Below are 26,433 nucleotides of genomic sequence, written 5' to 3'. Positions count from 1 at the left end.
AGCTAATGGTTAGTGCAGGGGAACTGAGTTCAATTCCCACTGCAACTCCTTGTGACTCTGGGCAAGTCACTTAACCCTCCATTGTCTCAGGTACAAAATAAGTACCTGTATATAATATATAAACCACTTTGACTGTAAATATGGAAAGGCAGTATATCAAATTCCATCCCCTTTTTTCTACTCGCGCCTTGGTTGCAGCGCTTATTGAGGAAAACAACATTAGCTTGAATTTGTACAGTCACTTCAGGGAGGTAAAAAGATTAACAGGTCAATATTCAGCTGGCAACCATCAGTGTTTCTTTATACACTGACTGCCACTGCTGGCTAATTTAAGAGCCAGATGCTCAGTGCCACAACCTATCCAGGCACTGGCACCAAATATCTGGGTCTTTGGCAATGCCCAGAAGTTATGAGAATATGGCTATACTGTCACAGGGCTAACCGGTCAAAGTTAGGACAGCCTTTTGTGCAGTCCTACATGCCTGGTTAGCTATGTGCGCACAGGCTTTAAATATCCTGGCTTCTCCATGACACATGCCACAGTGGTCACACCAGTTAAATGCCACTGAAAATCCATGGATGGCCCACTCATTGTGATTTAGCCAGGCAGGAGCCTCTCTTGTCCCATTAAATCATTCTGAATAACAAGTACGTCTTCCCTTGTTCACTGGCAACGAGCATTACTTTCCGCTAGGATTTCTTCTAAATGGATTACAAATAAAATTTCTTTTCATAAAATACGTATCAGGGAACCCTGGGTAAGAGCTATGTAATGAAAGCTAGCAGGCAGCAATTCATCTGCTTCAACTGTCAGAAACAAAACAGCTGCTGGGCAGTGCTTTGTTTTACCCATAAGCTTTACTTCAATGGAGGCCCCAGAAAGTGTCACTCAAATTTCTGCTACATATCAGAGAGCTTAGCCAAGAAAGAAATCAGGAAACAAAACAATTAGGGACAGCTATTTATGGATTTGATGATGGTATACCGCTTAGACTGTAATTATGATTTGTGGTATATCAAATCTGGAGAAAACAAGGTGAGAGTACTTCCTGCATCAATTTCTTTCTGGAAAAAAAAATGTAAGCAAATAAAAGTTCTCTCAAAATACAGGTATATAAATCATTACTCATGATCTTGGAAAAAGATAAATAATGGTTTCATAATATAAGAGCTCTCACACTATTCCAAAAAGCAGAGAGATGGTAACTTCCTATGGAGTCGACACACAGCCAACCTCATTTTCAGAGCTCAGGCAATATGCCTCCTGCACTTCAGGAAAATGTCTCTAGCTATGACAGCCATGAATCCTGGACAATATCACAAAGTGCTCATTTTTTTAACCAGCGAGAACCAGCACAAGGCCAGGCAATGGAGCTTTAATGATACACCACTTTGGCTAATAATATTTTGATTTATCAGTAAATGCATAAAAAAGTGGAGGTAAAATCTCAGCAAATGGAAAACATGTGGCCCTAAGCATTTGCTCCCATCAAATTGATTTCCTGTCTGAGAAAACATAAATTGAATTTGAAGGCAGTTTTAAAGTAAGAGCCAATGTTAATGATGCTCTTCGAAACACTGCCAGCGTAACAGAAACTTTACTGAATATTTGTTAGAATATCACCAATAACCTTACTTTAAACCTGGTAAGATACTCAGGAAGTCGAGGGAGCTCTGTATCTTCATCTTCATAAAAAATTTCTGGAAACTGATTTTTCTCAGAACTCTCTTCAGGTGATTTCTGCTTTTCCTCAGAAGCCTCTCCAGGTGGCTCTTGCTTAGCATGTTGAGAAGATGCAGCATCCAACACGGTCTCTAGAATTTCAAGCTGAAGTACAGCAATAGACTGTCATGCCCACTTACTACAACTTACAGTTTATTTATAAAACACTACACACTTGTATGGGGGTTTGGGCGAAAAAAAAAAGTAGTTTGCCAAATAAATAAAATATGCAGGTTTGCCAGAGTTGACTGATTCGAAATATGAATTATTTAAAAGTTTTGGAAGAAAGTTAGAACTGAATTATCATTTCCTGCAGATAATATTTATGCTGGTTATCTACCTCAGTTGCAATGACTGGCTGTCCCCATTTTATTGTTATCCAATTACTGGTTTACATTTTCCAGTCAGAAAAATCATCAGGTTCATGACAGTACCAGTCAGCCTGTCATAGTAACATAGTAGATGACGGCAGAAAAAGACCTGCACGGTCCATCCAGTCTGCCCAACAAGATAAACTCATATGTGCTACTTTTTGTGTATACCTTACCTTGATTTGTATCTGCCATTTTCAGGGCACTGACCGTAGAAGTCTGCCCAGCACTAGCCACGCCTCAAAAATGGCAGCCTCCAATATCTCTACATTAAAAATAGAGTCATGACCTGTACAAGCCTAGGTTTGTTTTCAGTATGAAAGCAACACTACTTCATTGCCAGCTCAGGGCATCCCATTGTCCAAAACAAGCATGTAGGTACAACAGAAAATCTTGCCTACCTTGATGAATTTTCTTTTGCAATGTCAAATTTTATGCATCATTAAAATGTTTTAAATTATCCTAGAAACATTAAAAATTCATGAAACTAATACAGTGCTCATGAAAAATGCCAAACTGGCAGAACTTGAAACTGAAGTGCTTCATTTAACCCCAGAATAGGAACCTCCTGCACAGCGGTAGTACGAGCTTCTCTATGTTCCCCTTGTTAATGGGCTTCTGTCCTGTACTGTAGGGTTCAATCTCTGAAGATGAGAGGGTAATATTAAAAATTCATGAAACGCTGGAACAAAATATACCAAGGTACATTTTATTACATTGCTTTTAGCAAACCAGCAGGAACACCATCATAAACACTAAATTCACATGCACCAAATTGACTAGAAAATAAAAAGGAAACTTTCCCTTAGGAATTTCTCTTGCATTGCTACAATGCCGCCTGGAGTTCGTCTTGTCATCTAATTTAAAATTGCCAGAATTTTTCTTCTAAATATTTCCTGTGGAATTGCTGGTGACCTGGCAGTCAATATTCCTGCTTCTATTTTCTGTGCCTCTAAAATGTCCTTGACAACGTGCAGAAAGTGCTCCAGTGTTATGCAGAAAGCCCAATCATATTAGTATGGACAGCAATAATTATTTCTGTTTACTTTTCATTATATACTCTTGGGTAAACAAAGTGCAACCAGCTGTATATTATAAAAGCATTTACTTTATCAAGGGATTCCAATGGTTTAATGAACCACAAGACACAAGGATGGAGAACTCATTTATGCAAAGAAAACTCATAAAGACAACATTTTCCCAAACAATTACTATTTGAAAGTGAGGACTTTCATGCAAAGGGGTAATGGACCAGCCACTTTGCTAAACTTTTTTAGATCCCAGTCCAAGCACACAATAACAGTTATGCATGTGGAAGGCATTTTCATAAAAGGGAGCGGAGAAGGCACCAATTGGAACCTATGTTATAAAGGGAAGTAGGTATCCATCCTGTCTTACAGAATACTAGCATAGCAATGCCAAAACATGTGTATAATTTAGTGATCACTTATATCAGCCCATGCCCAGCTTGCTAATAAAATGTGCATATATTATAGTATTCTATAATTTACATGGGTAACTGTATGCCCTGTGCATGCTCCACCCAGACTCTGCCGATGCATATGCCCGTCATCGAAGTACACAATAACACATTTAGGCACCATTGTTAGAGAATAACACATAGATGGAACACTGGCACCTGGTTCAAGACATTATCTAACCCTCCACTATCCCAGTTGCAAAAACGTGATCTACATGTCAGGATTCCCTTACCTCTGTAACATCATCTGATCTCATCAGATGGGAACCTAATTAATTGATATTGCGGAAATACTTTAAAGCCTTTCTGTTTAAGCAATTTCTCACGGATGATCATAATTAATTTAAACCCCTAATTGTACAATTATTCAATTTCTCAGTTCCATTCTAATTGTCATTATATATGGATGACTCTAAATTGTCACCTTTTTGCCTCTAGTATTTGTTTCCATATTACGTATTGCAATACTCAATCCTCATTTAGGGGCCTTTTTCCGAAAGGGTTGCTGCGTGGCAACCCGGAACTACCGCCAGCCCAACGTGGCTGCTGGTAGTAGTTCCGCCTCGAGCGTGCGCCATTTCCGTTGTGCCGGAAAATAGTCAGACGCATACAGAGAAACTTGCAGAGAAGATGATTGAGGAAGCAACGCGAAGGGCACAACAGCACTTCGGCTGTCGGGGGTTTAGGTCCCCCGTCAGCACAGGTAGTCCACAATGACGGCGGAGGGCGGTTTTCGGCGGGCCGGGGGGGGGGGGGGGGTCGACAGGTTCGCGGAAGGGGGGAGTCGAGGGGGCCGTAGCGCGGGGGGGTGACAGATGATTCTGAGGCAGGAGGAGGAGTAGGGAAACATGCTGCGCGTGTTTCCCTACTCCTCCCCTTGCCTTGGAATCAGCTGTCATGACGTCAGTGCGTGTCTGCCTAGCAGACCACCTCCAGGGATCCACGGTCCCAAGCACAGATCGTTGGAGGTGAGAATTATTATATAGGATAAAGTTACCTAAAGTTTTAATATTAGTTCTCTGAAAGAGCTTCTTCCCTCATGATCTCCCACGGTTTGGACAAACTTTGCTACACTATACACGAAACAGAAGTTGTTGAAATACTCTAAACCAGAGGTGTTCAACCCCAGCCCTCGACAGGTCAGGTTTTCAGGATTTCCCCAATGAGTAGGCAAGAGATTTATTTGCATACAATGGAGGCAGTTCATGCAAATAGATCTCATGCATATTCATTGGGGAAATCCTGAAAACCTGACTGGATTGTGGCCCTCAAGGTCCGAGGTTGAACAACCCTGCTCTAGACACACCTATGTAGTACTGTCCAACACATCTATATACACTGAGGGGTCCTTTTACTAAGGTGCGCCGAAAAGTGGCCTGCGCTGGTGTAGAGTGTATTGGATGTGCGCAGGTTCATTTTTCCTGCACCTGCAAAAAAGGCCTTTTTTATTTTGGGGCCAAAAATGGACATGCGGCAAAATGAAAACTGGCTCGCACGGGCCATGCGGTAGTTCCGAACTGGCACGTGTAGGTGCCTACACGGCTTAGTAAAAGGGCTCCAGAATCTTCTCGCTCTGAAATAAAAAAGTATTACAGGACAGTCCATGGTGGCTCTACACAGAAAAACCTCTTTCCCAGAACAAATGTCACAGATAAATTACAGAGAAATAACAGCATCATATACCAAGTATTTTTAAACAAACAGGAACCTAACACTCAAAACTAAACATTTTGTGCAAACTTACTGCTTCCTTGCACAGCTTTGTATCACTGGATAGTGCAGACACTTTCTCCATCACTTTCAAAGCTCTGTCTATATATCCTGGGGTCCAGATTAGTGGCATTTGGTGGTAAACTGCTCGTAGGCCTTTGCCAAGTTCCACTTTCCCTGTTTTCAAGAGTTGCATACAAATTAATGTTTACCAATACAAAGGGAGATGAGAGCTTAAAAGTCTTCGATACCACTTTACAAAGTTCAATCTAAATGGTTCACACAAAATCACATCTATTAAAAAAACAATACATAAAACGTATTAATAACATTTCTCTATATAAAAGGCAACCCCAACGTTCTGAAGCCTCCACGGACGTTGAGGCGCCCGAGATATCCGGTGTGCCCTGGAGTGTCTGCACCACCCTCACGTCAAAACGTCATGACGTCGAGGGCGGAGCTATGACACTCGAGGGCCGAAACGGAAACGCCACAGCGAACAAGGCAAGTAGCTCGGAGGGACGGAGGGAGGGGGCCCCTTGCTAAGCGCCCGTTTCATTCCGCTTAGAAACGGGCATTTTTTCCTAGTACACACATAATTTAAGACCCCTTAAAAACATTCACTGTCATCATAACAATAATTGTGAAGTATTTCATGCCCCTTCTAGAGTTATAACTATGATCACAACCAGAATCTGCTATGCTGTAAAAAGCCATTATTTTCAATAATTCCTTGGGTAGATTGTTCCATCATCATATAGGCAGAAAGACAGAAGAACAATCCTCCGCAAAATCGAAGAATACCAAACACAACGAAGGTGATGAATGACACTAAAGCATGATACCAAGGTGTAAAAGCAGACTTTAATCAAGACTCTACACGAATCGTGTTTCGGCCATAAGGCCTTCCTCAAGAGTCTCTATGAAACCACAGCAGTCCTACTGGAAGATAGCGTTCTTGTGTTTTAAAAAAACCACAATAATACACAACAAACATCACGTGCTTCACATAAAAAACTGAAAGGAGGAAATGCAGCTTGCAGGCTGTAGTTCAAAATTCTTCTTAGCAAACTAAGAACTTCCATCAACATCACTGCATGCTTCGCAGTCTACTTCCAAACAATTTCCTGTAATCAGGCAAAGTAGGGAGTTGTTTGGAAGTAGACTGAGAAGCATGAAGTCATAGCTGGGAGTTTGCTGAGAAGGATTTTGAACTACAGCCTACAAGTTGCATTTGTTTCTTTTGGTGTTTTATGTGAAGCACATGTCGCTTGGTTTGTATCATCATGGGTTTTTAAAAGCACAATAACGCTGTCTTCCAGCAGGACTGCAGTGGTTTCATACAGACTCCTGAGGAAGGCCTTATGGCCAAAACACGATTCATGTGGAGTCTTGATTCTCACAATCAACTAAAATGTGCTTTTACACCTTGGTATTGTGCTTTAGCACAATTTGTCACCTTCGCTGTGTTTGGTAATATTCAACCATATAGGAATGTCCAGCAAATGATATTGACTTGATCTTAACATTCATTGTGGGGTACGCCTTTTCAATCTGGTCTTTGAATATTCTGGGTCACCATTTTTCAATGCATTAAAAGCTAGCAACAAGATCAGAAATTTAACTCTAATGTATAGCAAGCCAATGAAGTTCCCTCAAAATGAGAGAAATTCTCTCACATATTGACTTGCCTAAAAGGAATCATGCAACTGCATTTTGTACTAACTGAACTCTTCGGGTCCACATTTTAGGCAAACTCAGCATCAAAGCATTACAGTAACCAAGAGGCCTTTTTACTAAGCTGCGTTAGGCCAAGAAAATATGACAGAAAGATCAAAAAATATTTCCCATCATTTGGGTGCCATAGGCTTGACTAAACTCATCTGAATTTCCAAACTCATCTGGATAGGTTGCCTATACATGTTACATTTTATGAATGTCAGAAGGAATCTCTCTTTGGCAAAATGCAAACACTATGGTGAATGTTAGCAGCAAATCTGAGAGACTGAGATCATATTCCATATACCCCTTAAGAGCGAAATTCATTACTGTTATGGTACTTGCAAAAGTAACCCAGTTGGAGACATAGGGGCCCTTTTACTAAGCTGCGTAGGCACGAATGCACATTCTACGCACGAGAATTTTGAACTAACGCCCAGCTACCGTGAGGCCTGGGTGGTAATTTCATTTTTTACGCGTGTCCACTAGGCGCGCCAGCACAGTGCTAACTGGGTGGTAATCGGCATTGCACGTGCATAGACCATTACCGCCCGGTTAACGCATGAGACTTTACCGCTAGGTCAACGGGTAGTGGTAAGGTCTCAGGGCCAAAATGGACGTGCGACAATTTTTATTTTGACGCATGTCCATTTTTGGCCAAAAGAAAGAGAGGCCTTTTTTGCAGGTGCGCTGGAAAATGGACCTGCGTGCGTCCAATACACACGTCTACATCAGCGCAGGCCATTTTTCGGCGCACTTTAGTAAAAGGACCCCATAGCTCCCAAAGGAAGGAAACCAGACTGAGGGGAAATACTTTAAAACTTCTTATAACTGAAGTAGAGGAACCTGGTAATTCACAATAATAGAATTACAGTAAAGGCAAGATCATTATTGCCTCGAGTACAGTATAAAATCAAACTCAGTGAGGAACCAAAATCACTACCTACACAGCTTATAAACATTACACCTCTAAACTGGCCTTTCATGGACATCTGAAAGTTCAAGGTAACATCAAAATATCTCACTTCTGATTGTACTGGAATATTAATTTCATCAAGATGGAGTCGATCAGGTAGTGAAGAAAGGTACTTCGACTAAGCATCAGCATGTCACTATTAGCAAGCTAAGTCCCACTTATTTTCCATTAGATCTAGGCCCAGGTAAGATTACTAAGAAGTGTCTCAGGGGTCCTTTTACCAAGCTGTGGGAAAAATGGCCCTGCACTAATGGCAGGGCCCTTTTTTACTTTTTTTTTTTTTTTTGGGGGGGGGGGGGGGGTTGCCGGGTTTTTGAAGCGTGGATTGGCCGCTGTCGGAGATAGGATGCTGGGCTTCATGGACCCTTGGTCTTTCCCAGTATGGCGGTGGTTATGTACTTATGTACAATTTTTCTAAAATCAGCACTTCACACCCAGCAATGGCATGTTCGACAGTTTCCAGTTCAATGCTACAAAATCTAAATTTGACTATTTTATCTGGGTTTCTTTTTCTGTGTTGGCTGTGAACCATCTTGTCCATAGTCCACTATCCTGTATTACAATTATCAAGCTCTCATCTTTAGGTTTAAATTCACCCCTCTGTAGCCACGTTTCTCAAGTATCATAACTCTCTAAATTTTCCACTGTATTTTGTGTTTTAGCCAGTTATTTTCCTTGCTTGCTGGTCTAATTCTTTTAGATTTTTTTTCTCTTGTTCTGCAATTCTATTCATTCTTTCCTTCCATGTATTGCTGGTAGACTATCACTCATTCCTTCCATTCATAAGAATGCTTGTCTAGCTTTAAAGATAGAGGCTGACTCTGGCCCTTTGCTTTTATACTTCAGCACTTTTTGAGTATGTGGGTCTGTTGAAGCTATTGAATATGTCTGAAGGGCTATGATAGCTCTGCATGTATATCTATCCAAGGTCCATTAATTTTTTGGCTACTGGAACATACAGTCTTGGCATACACACAAATTCTAAAACAAACAGGAGACATCCCACTGCAAAATAGGAGAAAACGACACAACAGCAGCAGCAAGCCAGGGAAAGAAGAGTTCATCCAAACAAGATTTTATTGGAAACAAGACCCAAACTGGCCAAGTTTTGGACAGACCTTCATCAGGGGTCACACAGGTTTCCAAATCAAATCAACAAGGCTTAAAGCAGGTGCTTCGATTCCTGCGTGAACAGTTCTTCAGTGGTTTTGGATTCAGCTGTTTTTTGGCACTTGCACTGAAGAACTGTTCATAGAGGAATTGAAGCACCTGCTTAAAACCTCATTGATTTGGTGAATCTCTTCATAAAGGTGGTTAATAAATCCAAAAAATAAATAAATTATTTAGCTGTTACGTGACACCATGCCATAATTTTGCGTTTTTCTGTGGTGGGTAGCTATTTTGCTTCTCTGTTGTGCTGTGCTGTGCAGAATCCTCATATAAGTTTCTCTCCTGAACTTTTTTGTTTTAGCTTTAGTTGGTGATGTTTTAACTGTACTAATATCCTTCCTTAATTTCATGTAGAATTGCCTTGGGTTCTGCTTAAATAATTGATTTTGATCCCTCTCCTTTCTATTTTCTTCATATCTCTGCAACATTTGTGCTTCTGCTGTTAATTTTAATTTGTTATGAATGCAAGGTCTTCTTCTGTTAGTGTAACACATTTAACGTTTGAGATTTTAAAGCCTTCCCAATATTTTAAATATCTTCAACCCTGTGACACTTTTGCATAAAATGATTTTTTTTCTTCAATACATTTTTCTCAAGGAGATATCTTTCTGCTTTTCTTCTGGACTGTTATGCTCATGGACTAGACTCTCCAATCACAATACTGTATCTGATTTATTTTTGTGATAGCAATAGATCATCCTTTTATGCAGAGTGCTCCCACGTAAACACAGCGCTATCCACACACTGAGGATAGTTTTGGTGGAAAAGTTGGCAAGAGATGATCAAAATAATCAGAATATCCATAGTACCTATGAAACAAGTAGCTTTTAGTGATTCTTCTTCATCAAGTAGTTCAAGAAGCAGTGATGAATCAGCAAATGATTTTTTTGAATCCAGTCGAGGACAATGAGCCAGATGATAGACCATAAAGGGAGGATAAGGAAGAGGAAACTTCCCTCGACCACAAACCAGACAACACAGACGTCAGAAACAGTGGTGATCAATTTATCTTCACGAGTACTGTCGGAATCAGATGTGTCTCTTTTATCCAAAGGCCTATCGTTCTTTCCAGCTATTAGTTTTGATCGTTTTCAATTTAAGGTGGACTTAGAGAAGTTTCTGAGGATACTACAATTGAAAGTTTATTTTCATAATAAACCTGCTGAGAGTGACATATCTATGATTGTTCCAAAATCTACTTGGGTTCCACCTATTCCACTGGATCCTTTTTTACAGGCATTTAAAACTTTAGTTTTACAAGATGTGGCACTGCAGTTTAATCATGAACGTTGGAAATGTCATGATAATTTAACAAAAGATGAGAGGAAATCATTAAGAGACCTGAGAGGTATGACAGGCCTTGTGATAAAAAGAGCAGATAAAGGAGGTGCTGTAGTGGTATTAGATCGAGCTTCCTATGTAGCAGAGATTGAAGGACAGTTGGCAGATAGGTCCACATATGTAGTATTGTGAAAAGATCCCACTTTGTACCTTCAATCAAGGATTTTAGAGATTGCACAGTATGGATTACTTGCAGGATTTTTGACAGTAAGAGAATTTAGATATTTAAATTTGAAACATTCTTCAATTCCTGTGTTCTATGTCCTACCTAAGATCCATAAAAGACTACATACTCCTCCAGGTCGACCAATTATTTCTTCGAAAGGTTCTGTTTGGAAGCCCTATCATTATTTGTGGATATGTTTTGAAACTTTTTGTGAGCATGAGTCCGTCATATATAAGAGATAGTATACATTTTTAAACATACTGGATGAAGTAGGAACTTAGCCAAGTCTAACCCTATCCTGGTGACATTAGACATTATATCATTATATAACTCCACTTCCTCAATTGCAGGCTTTAAAGGTAGTTTCAGGAGAGTTAGAATCCAGGTTAAGACCATATAGGACATCTTCAGACTTTTTGCTTGATTTGACTAGACTCATGTTAATGGAAAATTATTTCTTATTTCAAGACAAATACCTGGCAAGATCCCAAAAAAGTACAAAACATTTTATGCTGCTTATCCCAGAAATAAGCAGTGAATTTTCCCCAAGTCCATTTAAATAATGGTCTATGGTCTTTTCCTTTAGGAAGCCATCCAAACCTTTTTTAAATAAGTAAGTATACACAGGAAATCCAATACGTTAGCGTTTAACTTTCAAAAAGGAAACTATGATAAAATGAGAAGCATGGTTAAAAAAAAATTGGAGGAACAGCTGCGAGGGTCAAAAATTTACATCAGGTGTGTCCAGTGCTTTTTTTGTGCCGGTACGGCACCTTTTTTCTGAGGGCTGGCTCACCTTCCCGCCTTCAGCTCCCTGACTTTCCATTTGTGCCCCCTTCATTGAAATCTTCTATTTACCTGAAGTCGCAGCGATGAACCGGCAGTGAAAGCAGCAAGCAGGCTTGCTTCCTCGTCGCTTCCCTTCCCTCTCAGCGTCCCGCCTTCCTCTGATGTAATTTCTTTCAGCGAGGACAGGACACTGAGAGGGAAGGGACGAGGAGGCGAGACTGCCTGCTGCTTTCACTGCCGGATCGCCATTGCGACTTCGGTTAAATAGAATATTCAATGCAGGGGGCACGAACGGAAAGTCAGGGAGCTGAGAGCGAGCAGGTGGGGCTGGGGTTGGAGGATGTTATAATGCCTTTGCATTGCTCCATGGTGCGACCACACCTCAAATATTGTGTTCAATTCTGGTCACCGCATCTCAAAAAAGATTACAGTGGAATTGGAAACGGTTATAGAGAAGGGCGACAAAATAGATAAAGGGGATGGGACGAATTCCCTATGAGGAAAGGCTGAAGCGGCTAGGGCTCTTCAGTTTGGAGAAAGATGGCTGAGGGGAGATATGATAGAGGTCTATAAAATAATGAGTGGAGTGGAACAGGTAGATGTGAATCGTTTGTTTACGCTTTCCAAAAATATTAGGACTAGGGGGCATGTGATGAAGCTACAAAGTAGTAAATTTAAAATGAATCGGAGAACATTTTTCTTCACTCAACGTGTAATTAAACTCTGGAATTCGCTGCCAGAGAATGTGGTAAAGGCAGTTAGCTTAGCGGGGTTTAAAAAAGGCTTCCACGGCTTGCTAAAGGAAAAGTCCATACACCATTATTAAAATGGACTTGGGGAAGTCCACTGCTTATTTCTGGGATAAGCAGCATAAAATGTATTGTACTGTTTTGGGATCTTGCCAGGTATTTGTGCCCTGGATTGGCCACTGTTGGAAACAGGATGCTGGGCTTGATGGACCTTTGGTCTGTCCCAGTATAGCAATACTTATTTACTTATGGAGTCCGATAAATGTAGGCACTAAGATATTATGCTTGCTGCCACTGTTGGAGACATTTGAGGTCTTTTTCCTCCTCATTATTATTTTTTTATTCAATGATTTTTTGCTCCTATATACGAAGTCAGTAGAACACATGTTTCTTCAGCTTTGAGTTGAGACTTGAAGTGTGAAGTTTTGCTGAAGTTTACCTTTTAAATTTATTGCGGGTAGTTTTGGATAGCCATCTTACTATATGTTCTCATCTCACTGCAGTAGTTACAGTTCCTTATTTTGAACTTTTATTTTTTTTAGGGGATTGCACCCTTTTTTGTCTCAAAACAATCTATTCACAGTTAGCTATATATTAGTTAATAGCCTTTATAAATCACTTTTCTTAGGACTGCCTGAAGTTGATGAAGAATACTGCAGCATGGTTGTTAGAAGGTTTAAAATTACGGGATCATGGTACCCCACTTCAAAAGCTTTGCACTGGCTCCTGATTTGCATATGATTTTAGAAAAGCCCCTTTGTGTGTGTAAAAAAGGCATTATATGTAAAAAAAAAAAAAAAAAGCCTTTCAAAAATGAACTCCTGTATCTGGTATTGCTCAGAGATATATAGGACAGACCATACATGTGAGACCATAGCAGTTACATATTGATTCCCTCATACAGTTTGGAAAACAGAAAGAGATGGCTAAGTCAAGTGACAAGAGCAATTATTTCTGAATCCCACTCCCTCCCATCCTAACTGTCTAAGAAATATATATCTGTCTAACATGGACCACTGAAGTGACAGTGCTGATGAGAAGCAATCTACATGGTCTTGATAAATATGCAGATATAAATACTTGATATAAAGAAGAACATAATTAAATTTCACAATATCTAATACTGTGAGGTGTAAAATTATTTAGTACATATAAATAATTAAAACTTACCAAGCAGTGCCAAGCCATAGAGTTGGGAGCTAAAGCCTACAGTGTTTTCTTGCTGTAAGCCTGCGAGCAGAAGGGATGCACCAAGATTCTTCTCTTGCTCCCACTGCAAAATTTAAAAATTCAATAAGTAATTCTTCACTTAATGTTCATTTTAGGGGCCCTTTTACTAAAATGTATTAGAAGGTAAAATTATGTATCATACCTGATAATTTTCTTTCCATTAATCATAGCTGATCAATCCATAGACTGGTGGGTTGTGTCCATCTACCAGCAGGTGGAGATAGAGAGCAATCCTTTTGCCTCCCTATATGTGGTCATGTGCTGCTGGAAACTCCTCAGTACGTCGATATCAAAGCTCCATCCGCAGGACTCAGCACTTAGAGAATTACACCCACAAAGGGACACTCTGCCCAGCTCACCACCGCCGAAACGGGGGAGGGGAATTAACCCAGCTCATCCCCACACAAGTGGGGGAGGGGAATCCGTCCAGCTCATCCCCGCGGAGCGGGGGAGGGACACCACCCCGCCGATGCGGGGGGATCTGGCTTATCCTGCAACCGCAACCGCGGGAGGAGCTGACTGACCCTAACACTGCCAAAGCGGGAGGGGTACAAAGCTGCCCTACAGCCGCACGAAGCGGGAGGGAGCGCCGGCAGAATTTATGTCTCAATCCAGCCCCGTAAAACGGAGGGGAGAGGAATGCAGCAGCTCACTGTAACACAAACTCGTCTCAACTCTTGAAGAATCCAATTGAAAAAACTTGAACACGAAGTCCTCCTGAACAGGAACTGAAGACTAAATGTGAACCTGAAATGCAACCAGAATATAAACAGTACAGATATCTGGGAGGGGCTATGGATTGATCAGCTATGATTAATGGAAAGAAAATTATCAGGTATGATACATAATTTTACCTTCCATATCATCATGCTGATCAATCCATAGACTGGTGGGATGTACCGAAGCAGTACTCACCCAGGGCGGGACATTGAAATCCCTGACCGCAACACTGAAGCTCCAAACTGGGCCTCCGCCTGAGCAGCCACAGTCAAGCGGTAATGCCTGGAGAAGGTATGGGCCGATGCCCAAGTTGCCGCCTTGCATATCTCTTCCAAGGAAACGGACCCGGCCTCTGCCATCGAGGCCGCCTGAGCTCTAGTGGAGTGAGCCTTCAGCTGAATAGGCGGCACCTTCCCCGCGGCCACATAAGCCGCTGCAATGGCTTCCTTGACCCATGTTGCCACTGTAGGCTTAGCAGCCTGCAGACCCTTACGAGGACCTGCAAACAGGACAAACAGATGATCCGACTTCCGGAAATCATTGGTCACTTCCAAGTATCTGATGATGACTCGTCTCACATCCAGATATTTGAGAGCAGAGTATTCCTCTGGGTAGTCCTCCCTACGAAAGGAAGGGAGACAGAGCTGCTGATTCACATGGAAGCGAGAAACAATCTTGGGCAGGAAGGAAGGCACTGTGCGAATAGTCACTCCTGCCTCAGTGAACTGCAGAAAAGGCTCTCGACATGAGAGTGCCTGGAGCTCGGAAACTCTTCTGGCTGAAGTGATAGCCACCAAAAAGACTGCTTTCAACGTCAGGTCTTTCAGAGATGCCTTCGACAAGGGTTCAAAAGGCGGCTTCTGCAAAGCTCGTAGCACCAGGTTGAGAGTCCACGCAGGCACCACTGAGTGCAGAGGAGGGCGCAGGTGATTAACTCCCTTGAGAAAACGTACCACATCTGGCTGCGAAGCCAGGGAAGCACCCTTCAGGCGGCCCCTGAAGCAAGTCAGAGCCGCTACCTGGACTTTAAGGGAACTGAGCGACAGGCCTTTCTCCAGACCTTCTTGCAGGAACGCCAGCACTGAAGAAATTGGAGCAGAGAAGGGAGAAAGTGAGCCTGCTTCACACCACGCTGCAAAGGTACGCCAAACCCTGGCGTAAGCAGTAGAAGTAGAGCGCTTCCTCGCTCTCAGCATAGTGGCGATGACCTTGTCTGAGAAGCCCTTCTTCCTCAGACGCTGCCGCTCAATAGCCAGGCCGTAAGACCAAAGGGGGGAGGGATCCTCCATCACCACGGGACCCTGATGCAACAGGCCCTGCTCCACTGGCAGCCGCAGAGGGTCGTCCACTGATAGCCTTATCAGTCCGCATACCAGGGACGTCTGGGCCAGTCCGGACCCACCAGGATTATTCGGCCCGGATGCTTTGCCACCCGGTCTAGTACCCTGCCCAACATGGGCCAGGGTGGGAACACATAGAGAAGTTCCTGTGTCGGCCACTGTTGGAGAAGAGCATCTACTCCCAGAGATCGAGGGTCCCGTCCTCTGCTGAAAAAGAGCGGCACTTGGCCGATGACGCCATCAGATCTAGGCTCGGCTGGCCCCAGCGCTTCGTGATGTCCAAGAACGCCTGAGCCGATAACTGCCACTCTCCGGGATCCAAGGTATGGCGACTGAGAAAGTCCGCCTTGACATTCATGACTCCGGCAATGTGGGCCGCTGACAGCTGTTCCAGGTTCGCTTCCGCCCACTGGCATAGATTCATGGCTTCCTTGGCTAGAGGGGCGCTCTTGGTACCTCCCTGGCGGTTGACATAGGCCACAGCCGTGGCATTGTCCGACAGGACCCGTACAGGCTTCAACGCCAGTACCGGGAGGAACCCCAAAAGCGCCAACCGAATGGCTCTGAGTTCCAGGAGGTTGATAGACCACTTTGCCTCTGCAGGAGACCAGAGCCCCTGCGCTGTCCTTCCCAAGCAGTGGGCTCCCCAGCCCGTCAAAGAGGCGTCCGTCGTGACGACAATCCACTCCGGGGTCACAAGAGGCATCCCTGCAGACAACTTGTCTGTCTTCAGCCACCAGCTCAGCGCCTTGCGCACTGCTGGGTCCAAGGGAAGGCGCACAGCATAATCCTCCGACACCGGAGTCCAGCGCTGCAGCAGAGAGAGTTGTAGTGGTCTCATATGAGCTCTGGCCCAGGGCACTACTTCCATCGTGGCCGTCATAGAGCCCAACAGCTGCACATAGTCCCAAGCCCGAAGAGGAGAGGCTACTAGGAACTGGTCCACCTGAGCCTGAAGTTTGACAATCCGATTGTCCGGCAGGAACACTCTGCCCACTTGGGTGTCGAATCGAACTCCCAGATACTCCAGGGACTGAGTCGGGCGCAGCTGGCTTTTCTCCCAGTTGATGATCCACCCCAGGGAGCTCAAAAGAGCAATCACCCGGTCCACAGCTTTTCCGCACTCTGCATAAGAGGGGGCTCGGATCAACCAGTCGTCCAGATAAGGATGGACTTGTACGCCTTCCTTTCGCAGGAAGGCCGCGATGACCACCATTACTTTGGAGAAGGTCCGCGGAGCAGTAGCCAACCCGAACGGGAGGGCTCTGAACTGGAAGTGTCGACCCAGGACTGCAAAACGCAGAAAGCGTTGATGAGGAGGCCAGATGGGAATATGCAAGTACGCTTCCTTGATGTCCAAGGATGCCAGGAACTCCCCTGCCTTCACTGCCGCTATAACAGAGCGGAGAGTCTCCATGCGAAAGTGCCGAACTTTCAAGGCCCGATTGACCCCTTTGAGGTCGAGGATAGGCCGTACAGAACCTCCTTTCTTTGGTACCACAAAGTAAATGGAGTAACGTCCCTTGCCAAGCTGATTTTCTGGCACCGGAACGACCGCACCCAGGCGGATCAGATTGTCCAAGGTCTGCTGCACTGCCACAGCTTTGACCGGAGACTTGCAGGGAGAGAGTACAAACCCGTCTCTTAAGGGTCGGCAGAACTCTAGCTTGTAGCCGTCTCTGATGACTTCCAGCACCCAAGCGTCTGAAGTTACCCTGGTCCACTCGCCCAGAAATGAGGACAGGCGTCCTCCAATCTGCACTGGGCCATGGACCAGGACCCCGTCATTGGGTACGAGACCCTGGGGGAGGACCGGAGGGCGCACCTCCGGGACGGCGGTCTCTGCGAAAGGAATGCTGCTTGGGGGAGAAGTTCCTCTTGAAGGAAGAGGGGGCAGAGGAGCCCGACTTGCCCGGGCGGTACCGACGGGCTTCCTGAAACCGTCCTCTGGAGATACCGGGGCGAGCACTGGCCCGAGCCCTGACCTCTGGTAACCTCTTGCCCTTAGACGTGCCGAGATCGTCACAATTTTGTCCAGCTCGACCCCAAAGAGCAGCTTGCCTTTAAAAGGCAACTTAGCCAGGCGGGACTTAGAGGCGTGGTCCGCAGACCAATGTTTCAGCCAAAGCCACCGCCGCGCAGAGACTGTCTGAGCTATACCTTTAGCCGAGGCTCTCAAGACATCATACAGTAAGTCTGCCAAATAAGCCAAGCCCGATTCCAGGGCCGGCCAATCAGCCCTCAAGGAAGGATCCGAGGGGGAAGCCCGCTGCACAATCGTCAGGCACGCCCTGGCCACATAAAACTGAGGCCTGCAAACTTAAGGCAGCCGCCTCGAAGGACGACCTTAAGGCCGCCTCCAATCTTCTGTCTTGGGCGTCCTTTAGGGCCGTGCCACCTTCCACCGGCAAAGCCGTTTTCTTAGTCACCGCAGTGATTAAAGAATCCACGGTAGGCCAAAGCAAGGCCTCCCGTTCACTTTCAGGCAAAGGATAGAGGCGGGACATAGCCCTAGCCACTTTGAGGCTCGCTTCCGGGACATCCCATTGAGCCGAAATTAAGGTGTGCATGGCATCATGCACGTGGAAGGTTCTAGGCGGGCGCTTCGTCCCCAGCATAATGGCGGAGCCAACAGGGGCTGAGGGAGAGATGTCCTCCGGAGAGGAAAGCTTCAAAATGCTCATGGCCTGCACTAACAGGTTGGGCAAATCCTCTGAGCGAAAGATCCGCGCTGCAGAGGGGTCATCCGCTCCATCCGAGCGGGAATCCGTCTCCTCCAAGGAATCCCCAAAGGACCGTTGGAGAACTCAGATACGCTGCCCTCATCTACATCAGAGGAAACAGAGTCCTGTAAGGCCTGGGAATCCACCCGAGGGCGTTTACTTCCGGGGGCCTCAATCCCTTTATCAGACAAGGGAGAAGGCAGCGTTTTGCATAAGGAAGGCCTGATGCAGCAGCAAAATAAACTCGGGGGAGAAACCCCCCAGGCTGTGCACTTCAGCAGCCTAGGCCACAGCCAGAGACACACCCTCAACCGGCGCTCGCAAGAGCGGGGGAGAAACATGCTGTGCATCCAAGATGGCGTCCGGCGCGACACTCCGCGAAGGAGCCGCGCGGGAAGAACGGCGCTTAACTTTAGCCGCTTTTTTGCTGTCGCCCAAATCAAGGGCGGCCATGGCATTAACTTCTCCCAGCTCAAGAGCGGCCCAATAAGAAGCCGTCCGAGCAGAGTGGCCGGCCAAGATGGCGGAGGCGAGCAGCGGGGGATGGGCGTTTATGGCGGGAAAAACTGCCGCACCGGAGGAAGACCCGGGGCACTGACCGGCCTCCAAACTGACACCCAACAAGGGCGAATCAGACTTTAAGACCCCCGCATCCCCGCTAGAAGCGCACACGCGGTCCGGGAAGCGATTCTTCGCGCCCTCGCCCTCCGACGCCATAGGCCACGTGGAGATCGATCGGGGAACCCCCTGCCCGCTATAAAAAGGTAAAAATTACCTGCTTCTCGCTCCGAGCTGAACGACCTGGTGTCCCAGTGAGTAGCTGCAATAAACATCGAAATAAACGCCCTTAAGGACGTTCAAAATTCTTTTTTTTTTTTTAACGGAGCCAGCGGGAGGGGGGAGAAAAGGAGGGACCTGGCGCCACCAGGTTTGCACTTGCTCAAGAAGAGCCCTCAACCCCAGGTACTCAACAAAACCTAAAAATTAGGCTTGGAGACCTAGCCAGAGCTGCTGCTGTGTGTGACCACCACCTGCTGAGATAGAGAACATACTGGGGAGTTTCCGGCAGCACATGACCACATATAGGGAGGCAAAGCTTTGCTCTCTATCTCCACCTGCTGGTAGATGGACACAACCCACCAGTCTATGGATTGATCAGCATGATGATATGGAATCTGGGCTTAAAACGTGGTAATGTGGGAGTTTACTATGTGCTAAGCCCAGATTTAACGCAGCACTTATTAGCACACAGTACCTGCATAGAGTTAATATGAGAACACTTACTGTCTCCTATTTAGGAGGTGCTAAGTGCTCCCCTGTTAACTCTGTGTTATCCAGTTAGCACATGCTAGCTGGATAAGGCAGGAATGCTCACTCTCTGCCCCTGACATGACCCTGTCCAAAAATATTTTTCAAAAATTGCTAACATTCAGGTTAGCGCAAACAAACAGGCAAAATACTGCAAAATGCTTTAATGCGTTTCTGTGGTACCTGCTGGCATGCGCTAACCATGAATTAAGGGCTTAACACCCTTTAGTAAAAGCACCTTTTCATGCTGAAAACATACGTGCATCATCATAGAAAAGCACAGATGAGTTGTGCCATGATTTGTGTTTCCTGTTTTTGTCGATTATAGTTACCTATTGGAAACCACTAAACTAAGCTAAACCACTACATTAAAGTACAGCATAGTGGTTGAAGAACAGAGCTGGGGAAACTGTAGTTTTCACCTCAAATATGTGCTGTGATCTTGATCAAGTAAATAAAGTTCTCATAACTCAATCAGCTACTGTTGTGGAAAGAAGAAGATTGCATGAAATTTAATGTAGATCCCTCTTGATAAAAGTTCAGTATTTGGAAGAATCAAATCACCTTGCATGTTAAATGGTTAATATACACCCCTGGATTCTATATATGACACCCAGATTTGGGCACACTCCCAAGATGCATTCGCAACTTAATTGGCTAACGAGCTGTTAACATCAATAATTGGATGCTAACAACCAATTATTGCTAACTGGCATCAATTAGAATTTGTGTGTGCATCTGGTTACGTGCTATTCTATAATGCTGAAAATTTAAAGCATATCTCAAACACTAAACATTTTCCCACTTTTGATGATAATATCAATCGCAGCATACACATTTATACAAAACTGCACATTCTATCTTCAACGGGGATCGTCAGATTACTTTGATCACCATTAGCATCTGGGGAATTCCCCAGTATTCCATCGGTGACACTCCGTTCTTCATTGATCAACCCGAATATACTATTCAATATTTTTTTACTATTTATTTTCTTTTTTCATGATTTTGTATCCAAATCTACTTATGTATGTTAAATCCATAAAGAACGGAGTGTCATCGATGGAATACTGGGGAATTCCCCAGATGCTAATGGTGATCAAAGTAATCTGACGATCCCCATTGAAGATAGAATGCGCAGTTTTGTATAAATGTGTATGCTGCGATTGATATAATCAAAAGTGGGAAAATGTTTAGTGTTTGAGATATGCTTTAAATTTTGAACTTTGAATTGATCTCCACACTATAAATATAAGGTCTCCTTCATTTGATTGATTCTATAATGCTGAGCACCTAAATCCCATAATGTACAACCCAAAAACATAATGCCATGGGAGGGGAATGGACAGGTCACGAGCATTCCAAAAAGTTGCACGCAGTGTTTGAGGAATAATGGTCTCCACATCCAATTTGGGCACTGGGGTTTACACTAGGTTTCAGAAGGCTTAAGTCCAGTGCCCTGAGTTGGATATGGGAACCAACACTAAGCACTATTTTAATTTAATTTGAGCACTTATATTCCACTTGACAAAAGTAGTTCAAGGAGAATAACAGCACAATCAATTTCACAAACATTTTCATAATCCAGACAAACAAGCTTTTCTCTAAAATAGTAAAAAAAAAAAAAAGCATGTACTCAATCAGTAAATCTCTATAACACTAAATACATAAAAATTTCCAAAAGCCATGTTTTCACAGATCACTTAAAACTCTCATAATTCAATATGACTCTAAAATCCATTGGAAAGGAGTTCCAGAGTTCAGAGCCCTTTCCAACTATAGTTGTATCGAAGAATTTCTTCAGTTGACATATAGATTTTGATGGAATTCATTGGAAGGGGAAGGAGGGGTGGGATCTTGGTTATAAAATCAGTGCATCATTGTATGGTAATCTTCACTGTTGAGTTGGACATCTTGTTTGGAAGTACTATCCTGTATCTTGTTTGGATTGCCTATTCAGTAAAGATGATTTTTAAACATACATTTTGACGGAATTATCAGTCTGACATTTTGGACTAAGAGCTCTTTTGGGTTGGTAAAGATTCACAAAGTCTTGAAGATAATTAGGCTTTATTCCATATGGAGAAATTAGGATTTACCTCATAATTTTCTTTCTGTTGTCCTTCCACCATTCCGGGACTTGTGGGAATAGTTATGTCCCTCAACCAGCAGGTGAAGACAGAAAACACAGAACTGAGCTGAGACATATACCTGTAGATAGATTGCTCAGCTTTTCAGTATTTACATAGACAAGCAGTATGGAAAACCTTAGAATAAAACACAAGAACCTTAAACCAATGCATAAACAAAAACTGTAACTGATTGAGGAAAATATGTGAAGCACTCATTCCTCTGAAAAGCTTTTAGAGGGAGAGTACAAGGTAGGAGAGCACTTCCTAAGGGTTGCAGCCGTCATTTCCCACATTTCTTCACACTGCCTATAATTCAGAACTTCGGGTGGGCTCCTGGAATAGCAGGAAGGGCTAATGGAAAGAAAGTTACCAGGTAAATCCTAATTTCTCCTTCCATTACGTAGCTTTCCACTATACCAGGACTTGTGGGATGCTCAAAAGCAATCCCTAGGTAGGGTGGGCTTCCGGCACTACTGCCACTACCACCTCCAAAATTGGCCTCAGAGTGAGCTGCATCATCCACCCAATAATGCCTGAAAGTATGCAGTGACGACTGCTTCACTCCTTTAAAAATATCCACTGGGAATATCAAAGACTCTTCTGCCCATGAGGCGGCTGTGCGCCTTGTAGAATAAGCTCATAAAGCGGAAAGGGGTTGCTTTCCCACAAGTAGGTAAGCTGACGCAATCATCTCCTTCAGCAATCTGGCAATTGTGGGAAGCCATCAGGCCCGTTTCTGTTTGCCAAGGTGAACTATTCAGAGTTCCTAAAACCAATCATTGAAATGCCACATTCCACAACTAATAGTGAGGTAGCGCAGGCTGAGGAGGCCCGGGCCCCCTCCATTCCCAGGGCAGAACAACGATCTTAAGATGAAATCTGGGGCGCTTCCCTTGCCATAAGTATTTCTGCAGTAAAGAGGATAGTATCTTTTCTTCCTTAACTCTCAAATATAAAGACAGCATTTGGAACACATACAGCCAACATGGTATAAGAAAACATGTTAAATAAGCCTATTTGCCCCAGGACTGCAGATTGGACTTGGTATCTGCTATCAGGAAACCCACATTAAGAGCATACAAACGAGATAAATCAATTGGAATATGCACCCCCAAATATTTAACTTCCCTCTGCCCACTGCAATGGAAAATGACCTGTCCAGTTCCATTGCAGTTCCGATGGAAGGGCTGGCAGAGCAAACAATTTATCTAAATTCAATTGAAATCTAGACATGAGGCCAAATCCCTCCATTAGTTCAATTACCACTGGAAGGGATTGCTGAGGGCTGGTGAGAATAAGCAGCAAATCATCCACAAAAGCCAGGGATTTCAAAGAGGTAGATCCTAGAACCAGACCCCTCACATCCTCAAAGTACCGTAATGCCCAAAGTAGTAGTTTTACGGTCAGCACAAATAAGAGGTAAAAGCGGACGGGCATAAAGGACCTTTACTGCTTGCAGATTGCAGCTTGAACATGCTCCAAAGCGATAAAAAAGAAAAGGCTAGCTGGCTCAATCGAATGCCTTGGTCGTGTCTAAACTAACAGGAACGCAGGAATCTCCTGGTGTTTACAGTGTGCTAACAATGCCTTACACAGATTATGTACTAATTGATGGCCTGCTACAAAAACCCATTTGGTCACCTCTAACCACAGTCGGCAAGAACTCTGACAGCCGAACTGCTAAAATACGAGCTAATAGCTCGATATCCACATTAAGTAATAATTTCAGTTGATATGAGTCCGGCTCATCCCTGGCCTGCCCAGTTCAAAGTACTATAATCAAAGCCTCATTGGCCTCCCTTGGTAAGACATCATCCTTCACCACCGCCTGATAATAAGCTAGCAGTGTAACTATTAACTGCGCCATCATTTTATAAAAATTTCATTGAAATACCCAACCTTTAAGCGCGATATTGCCACCTAGAATTCTTAGCCTGTAATGGTCTACTTAGCCTTATAAGGACCTCTGCCAACAGGCCCAGCATGCCGACTGCACAAAGTACTCTTCTGATTGCTCCAGGGAAAATTGCACCTCAGCCTTGTACATAGCCTCAAAATATTCTGCAAGAGTGCGAGCGATTTCCTCTATCCGAGAGGTCCACATCCCATCCTCTCTCATTAGGGTAAAACTGGGTGCCTGTCAGGCTTATTTTCGAAAGAGAAGGGCACCCATCTTTCGACACAAATCGGAAGATGGGCACCCTTCTCACAGGGTCGCCCAAATCGGCATAATCGAAAGCCGATTTGGCCGTCCTCAACTGCTTTCCATCGCGGGGACGACCAAAGTCATGGGGGCGTGTCGGAAGCATAACCCAAGGTGAGACTGGGGAGTGCTTAACACATGGGCATCCTCAACCGATCATGGAAAAAAGAGGGCGTCCCTGATGAACACTTAGATGACTTTACTTAGTCCTTTTTTTTTTTACAACCAAGCCAAATAAATGTGCCGTAATGACTCGATGACCACTGGAGGAAATCAGGGATGACTCCCCTATTCCCCCAGTGGTCACAAACCCCCTCCCACCCTCAAAAAAAAAAAATGTAAATAGTTTTGCTAGCCTCTATGCCAGCCTCAAATGTCATACTCAAGTCCATCGCAGCAGTATGCAGGTCACTGGAGCAGTTTTAGTGGGTGCAGTGCACTTCAGACAGGCGGCCCAGGCCCCCCCCCCCCCCCATTACACTTGTGGTGGTAAATGTGAGCCCTCCAAAACCTACCAGAAAACCCACTGTACCCACAATGTAGGTGTCCCCCTTCACTATGGTCAGTGGTGTACAGTTGTGGTAGTGGGTTTTGGGGGGCTCAGCACACAAGGTAAGGGAGCTATGCACCTGGGAGCAATTTATGAAGTCTAATTGCAGTGCCCCCCTAGGGTGCCCGGTTGGTGTCTGGCATGTCAGGGGGACCAGTGCACTACGAAACGCAGGCTCCTCCACGACCAAATGGCTTGGATTGGTCGTTTCTGAGATGGGCATCCTCAGTTTCCATTATTGCCGAAAACTCGGGGACGACCATCTCTAAGGACGACCATCTCTAAGGTCGACCTAAATGTTGAGATTTGGGGCGTGGACGCTCAGGGAAACTTGGGCGCCCTGTTCGATTATGTCCCTCTGTGTCTCCAAGTCTAAAGCAAACCACCAGAAGTTTGCCTGGTTTGTTCTGCTGTGGAGAAGGGAATTTAATGATGCCTGAGTGGCTAAAAAAACGTTCCTTATGAGACTCAGTGGGATTTCGCGCATAGGCCCTCCAAGGCCTTACGTAAAGCCTTCTCCAGTGTGATAACACTAGAGGAGAGCCTCTTATTCCTGGCACTGACAAAAGAAATGATATCACTGCGAAGCATCGCCTTGCCTGTTTCCCAAAATAAAATGGGGTTATTTCGATGCTGTCATTGTTTTTACAAAAATCCTCCCAGCTCACTTGCAAGTAAGATTGGAACTCCTTATCATGAACTAGGTATGAGGGGAATCTTCAGGTTCTCATGTCTGATAATAAGGCTCTGCTGTGAGATTAAGTATAACCAGAGCGTGGTCAGAGACCGTTTATGGCTCCAAGCTCCGCCCTGACTACTGATGCAAAATAAGAGATAGACAACAGAAGTAGTTGACTTGAGACAAAGAACCTGGGCATGAGACAGGTGGGCATAGCCATGAGAGTCCAGCTGGAGCAACCTCTAGGGTCTACGCAGGTTCAATGCCTGATATCATAGGTGTTGGGTCCATATAGCATCACAAGATGACCTCTCTATCCTGTAAGTTCAGTTGAAGTAAGAGGTAATAACCCTTGCTGTCACTTGCCAGAACCGATGCTTTATATCTAAGGACTTACGGACATTATGGCCACTCCAACGCGTCATCCCTCAGAGGACGAGCAAAAGACTTCACACACCCAATTGTGCCCAAGCTTAAATGTTCTGCATCTGAGAGTCTAGTCTCCTGCAAAGCAGGTCACAACCACACCCAGACGATTCAACGCAGTCAAAATCTTGGTGCGTTTGAATGGGGACATGATGCCTCCCACATTCCAGGAGACCAACTTCACTGTGACATTTAACCTGCAAGCAAATATACATGTGTTCAATACAAGATAATACATAGCAATAGATCCCTAGAGCCCAGCCTCCACAGGGATCCCACACAGGCCAACTGGCCATTCCTTGCAACTGTTGAGCCTCTTCCCCCAACAGAGAACAACCTCAGCCCTCATGTACAACAGGTGGAGGTACAGTCATCACTAAAAAGGAAAACTCAATGAGCACTCATGGATTGACCAGTCCCATCCCTAAAATTCCCACCGGTCCCTACCCCTTCTACCCACTCCCCTCCCATACTATCCACCCTTATAATTATACATATCATATTGAAGAAATCTGCGTACCCTTCCCCAACTGCCAGTGTCAGGGTACTCCCGCTCCTCCTCTAATGCAGTACAATCCTCAGAGCCTCTGCCCCAAACACTATAGCTGGCAAGGAATATTTGCAGTTCTCTTCGGTAAACCATGCATATTATTCTATTCCCCCTACCTGCCCACTCTATTTCAAGGTGTTATCCCCAAAATACCACGTTATTAACTCTCCACTGCACTACGATGTTCTGGGTCATTTCTCTTGGGAGACCATTCAAGTTGCGAGAGGTAAAATGATCCACAAACTTTCAGGCTTCTTCCATCAAAGTGAAGAAGAAAACCTTTCCATCATGGCGAACACACAACTTTTCAGAATAAAGGGAAGTAAAAGCCACATGGCAATTATGCAGGTTTGCCCACACAGGAGCCATCATCCTCTG

The 26,433-nt window shown here is 44.4% G+C and overlaps 1 protein-coding gene across 1 annotated transcript in view; it reads right to left on the bottom strand.

The window, feature by feature from the left end:
* MRPS27 (mitochondrial ribosomal protein S27) overlaps nt 1-26,433 on the bottom strand; it is a 122,393-nt gene that overhangs the window by 4,268 nt on the left and 91,692 nt on the right. Inside the window, exons 8-10 of the mRNA XM_030193301.1 lie at nt 13,365-13,467; nt 5,319-5,461; nt 1,637-1,828 (exon numbers count right to left, since the gene is read on the bottom strand). Of these exons, the coding sequence (XP_030049161.1) occupies nt 1,637-1,828; nt 5,319-5,461; nt 13,365-13,467 (438 nt within the window). The remainder of the gene's footprint in view (nt 1-1,636; nt 1,829-5,318; nt 5,462-13,364; nt 13,468-26,433) is intronic.

The sequence above is a fragment of the Microcaecilia unicolor genome, chromosome 2 (assembly GCF_901765095.1).
Source record: "Microcaecilia unicolor chromosome 2, aMicUni1.1, whole genome shotgun sequence".
NCBI lineage: Eukaryota > Metazoa > Chordata > Amphibia > Gymnophiona > Siphonopidae > Microcaecilia > Microcaecilia unicolor.
This window is presented reverse-complemented; position numbering and strand designations above follow the sequence as displayed.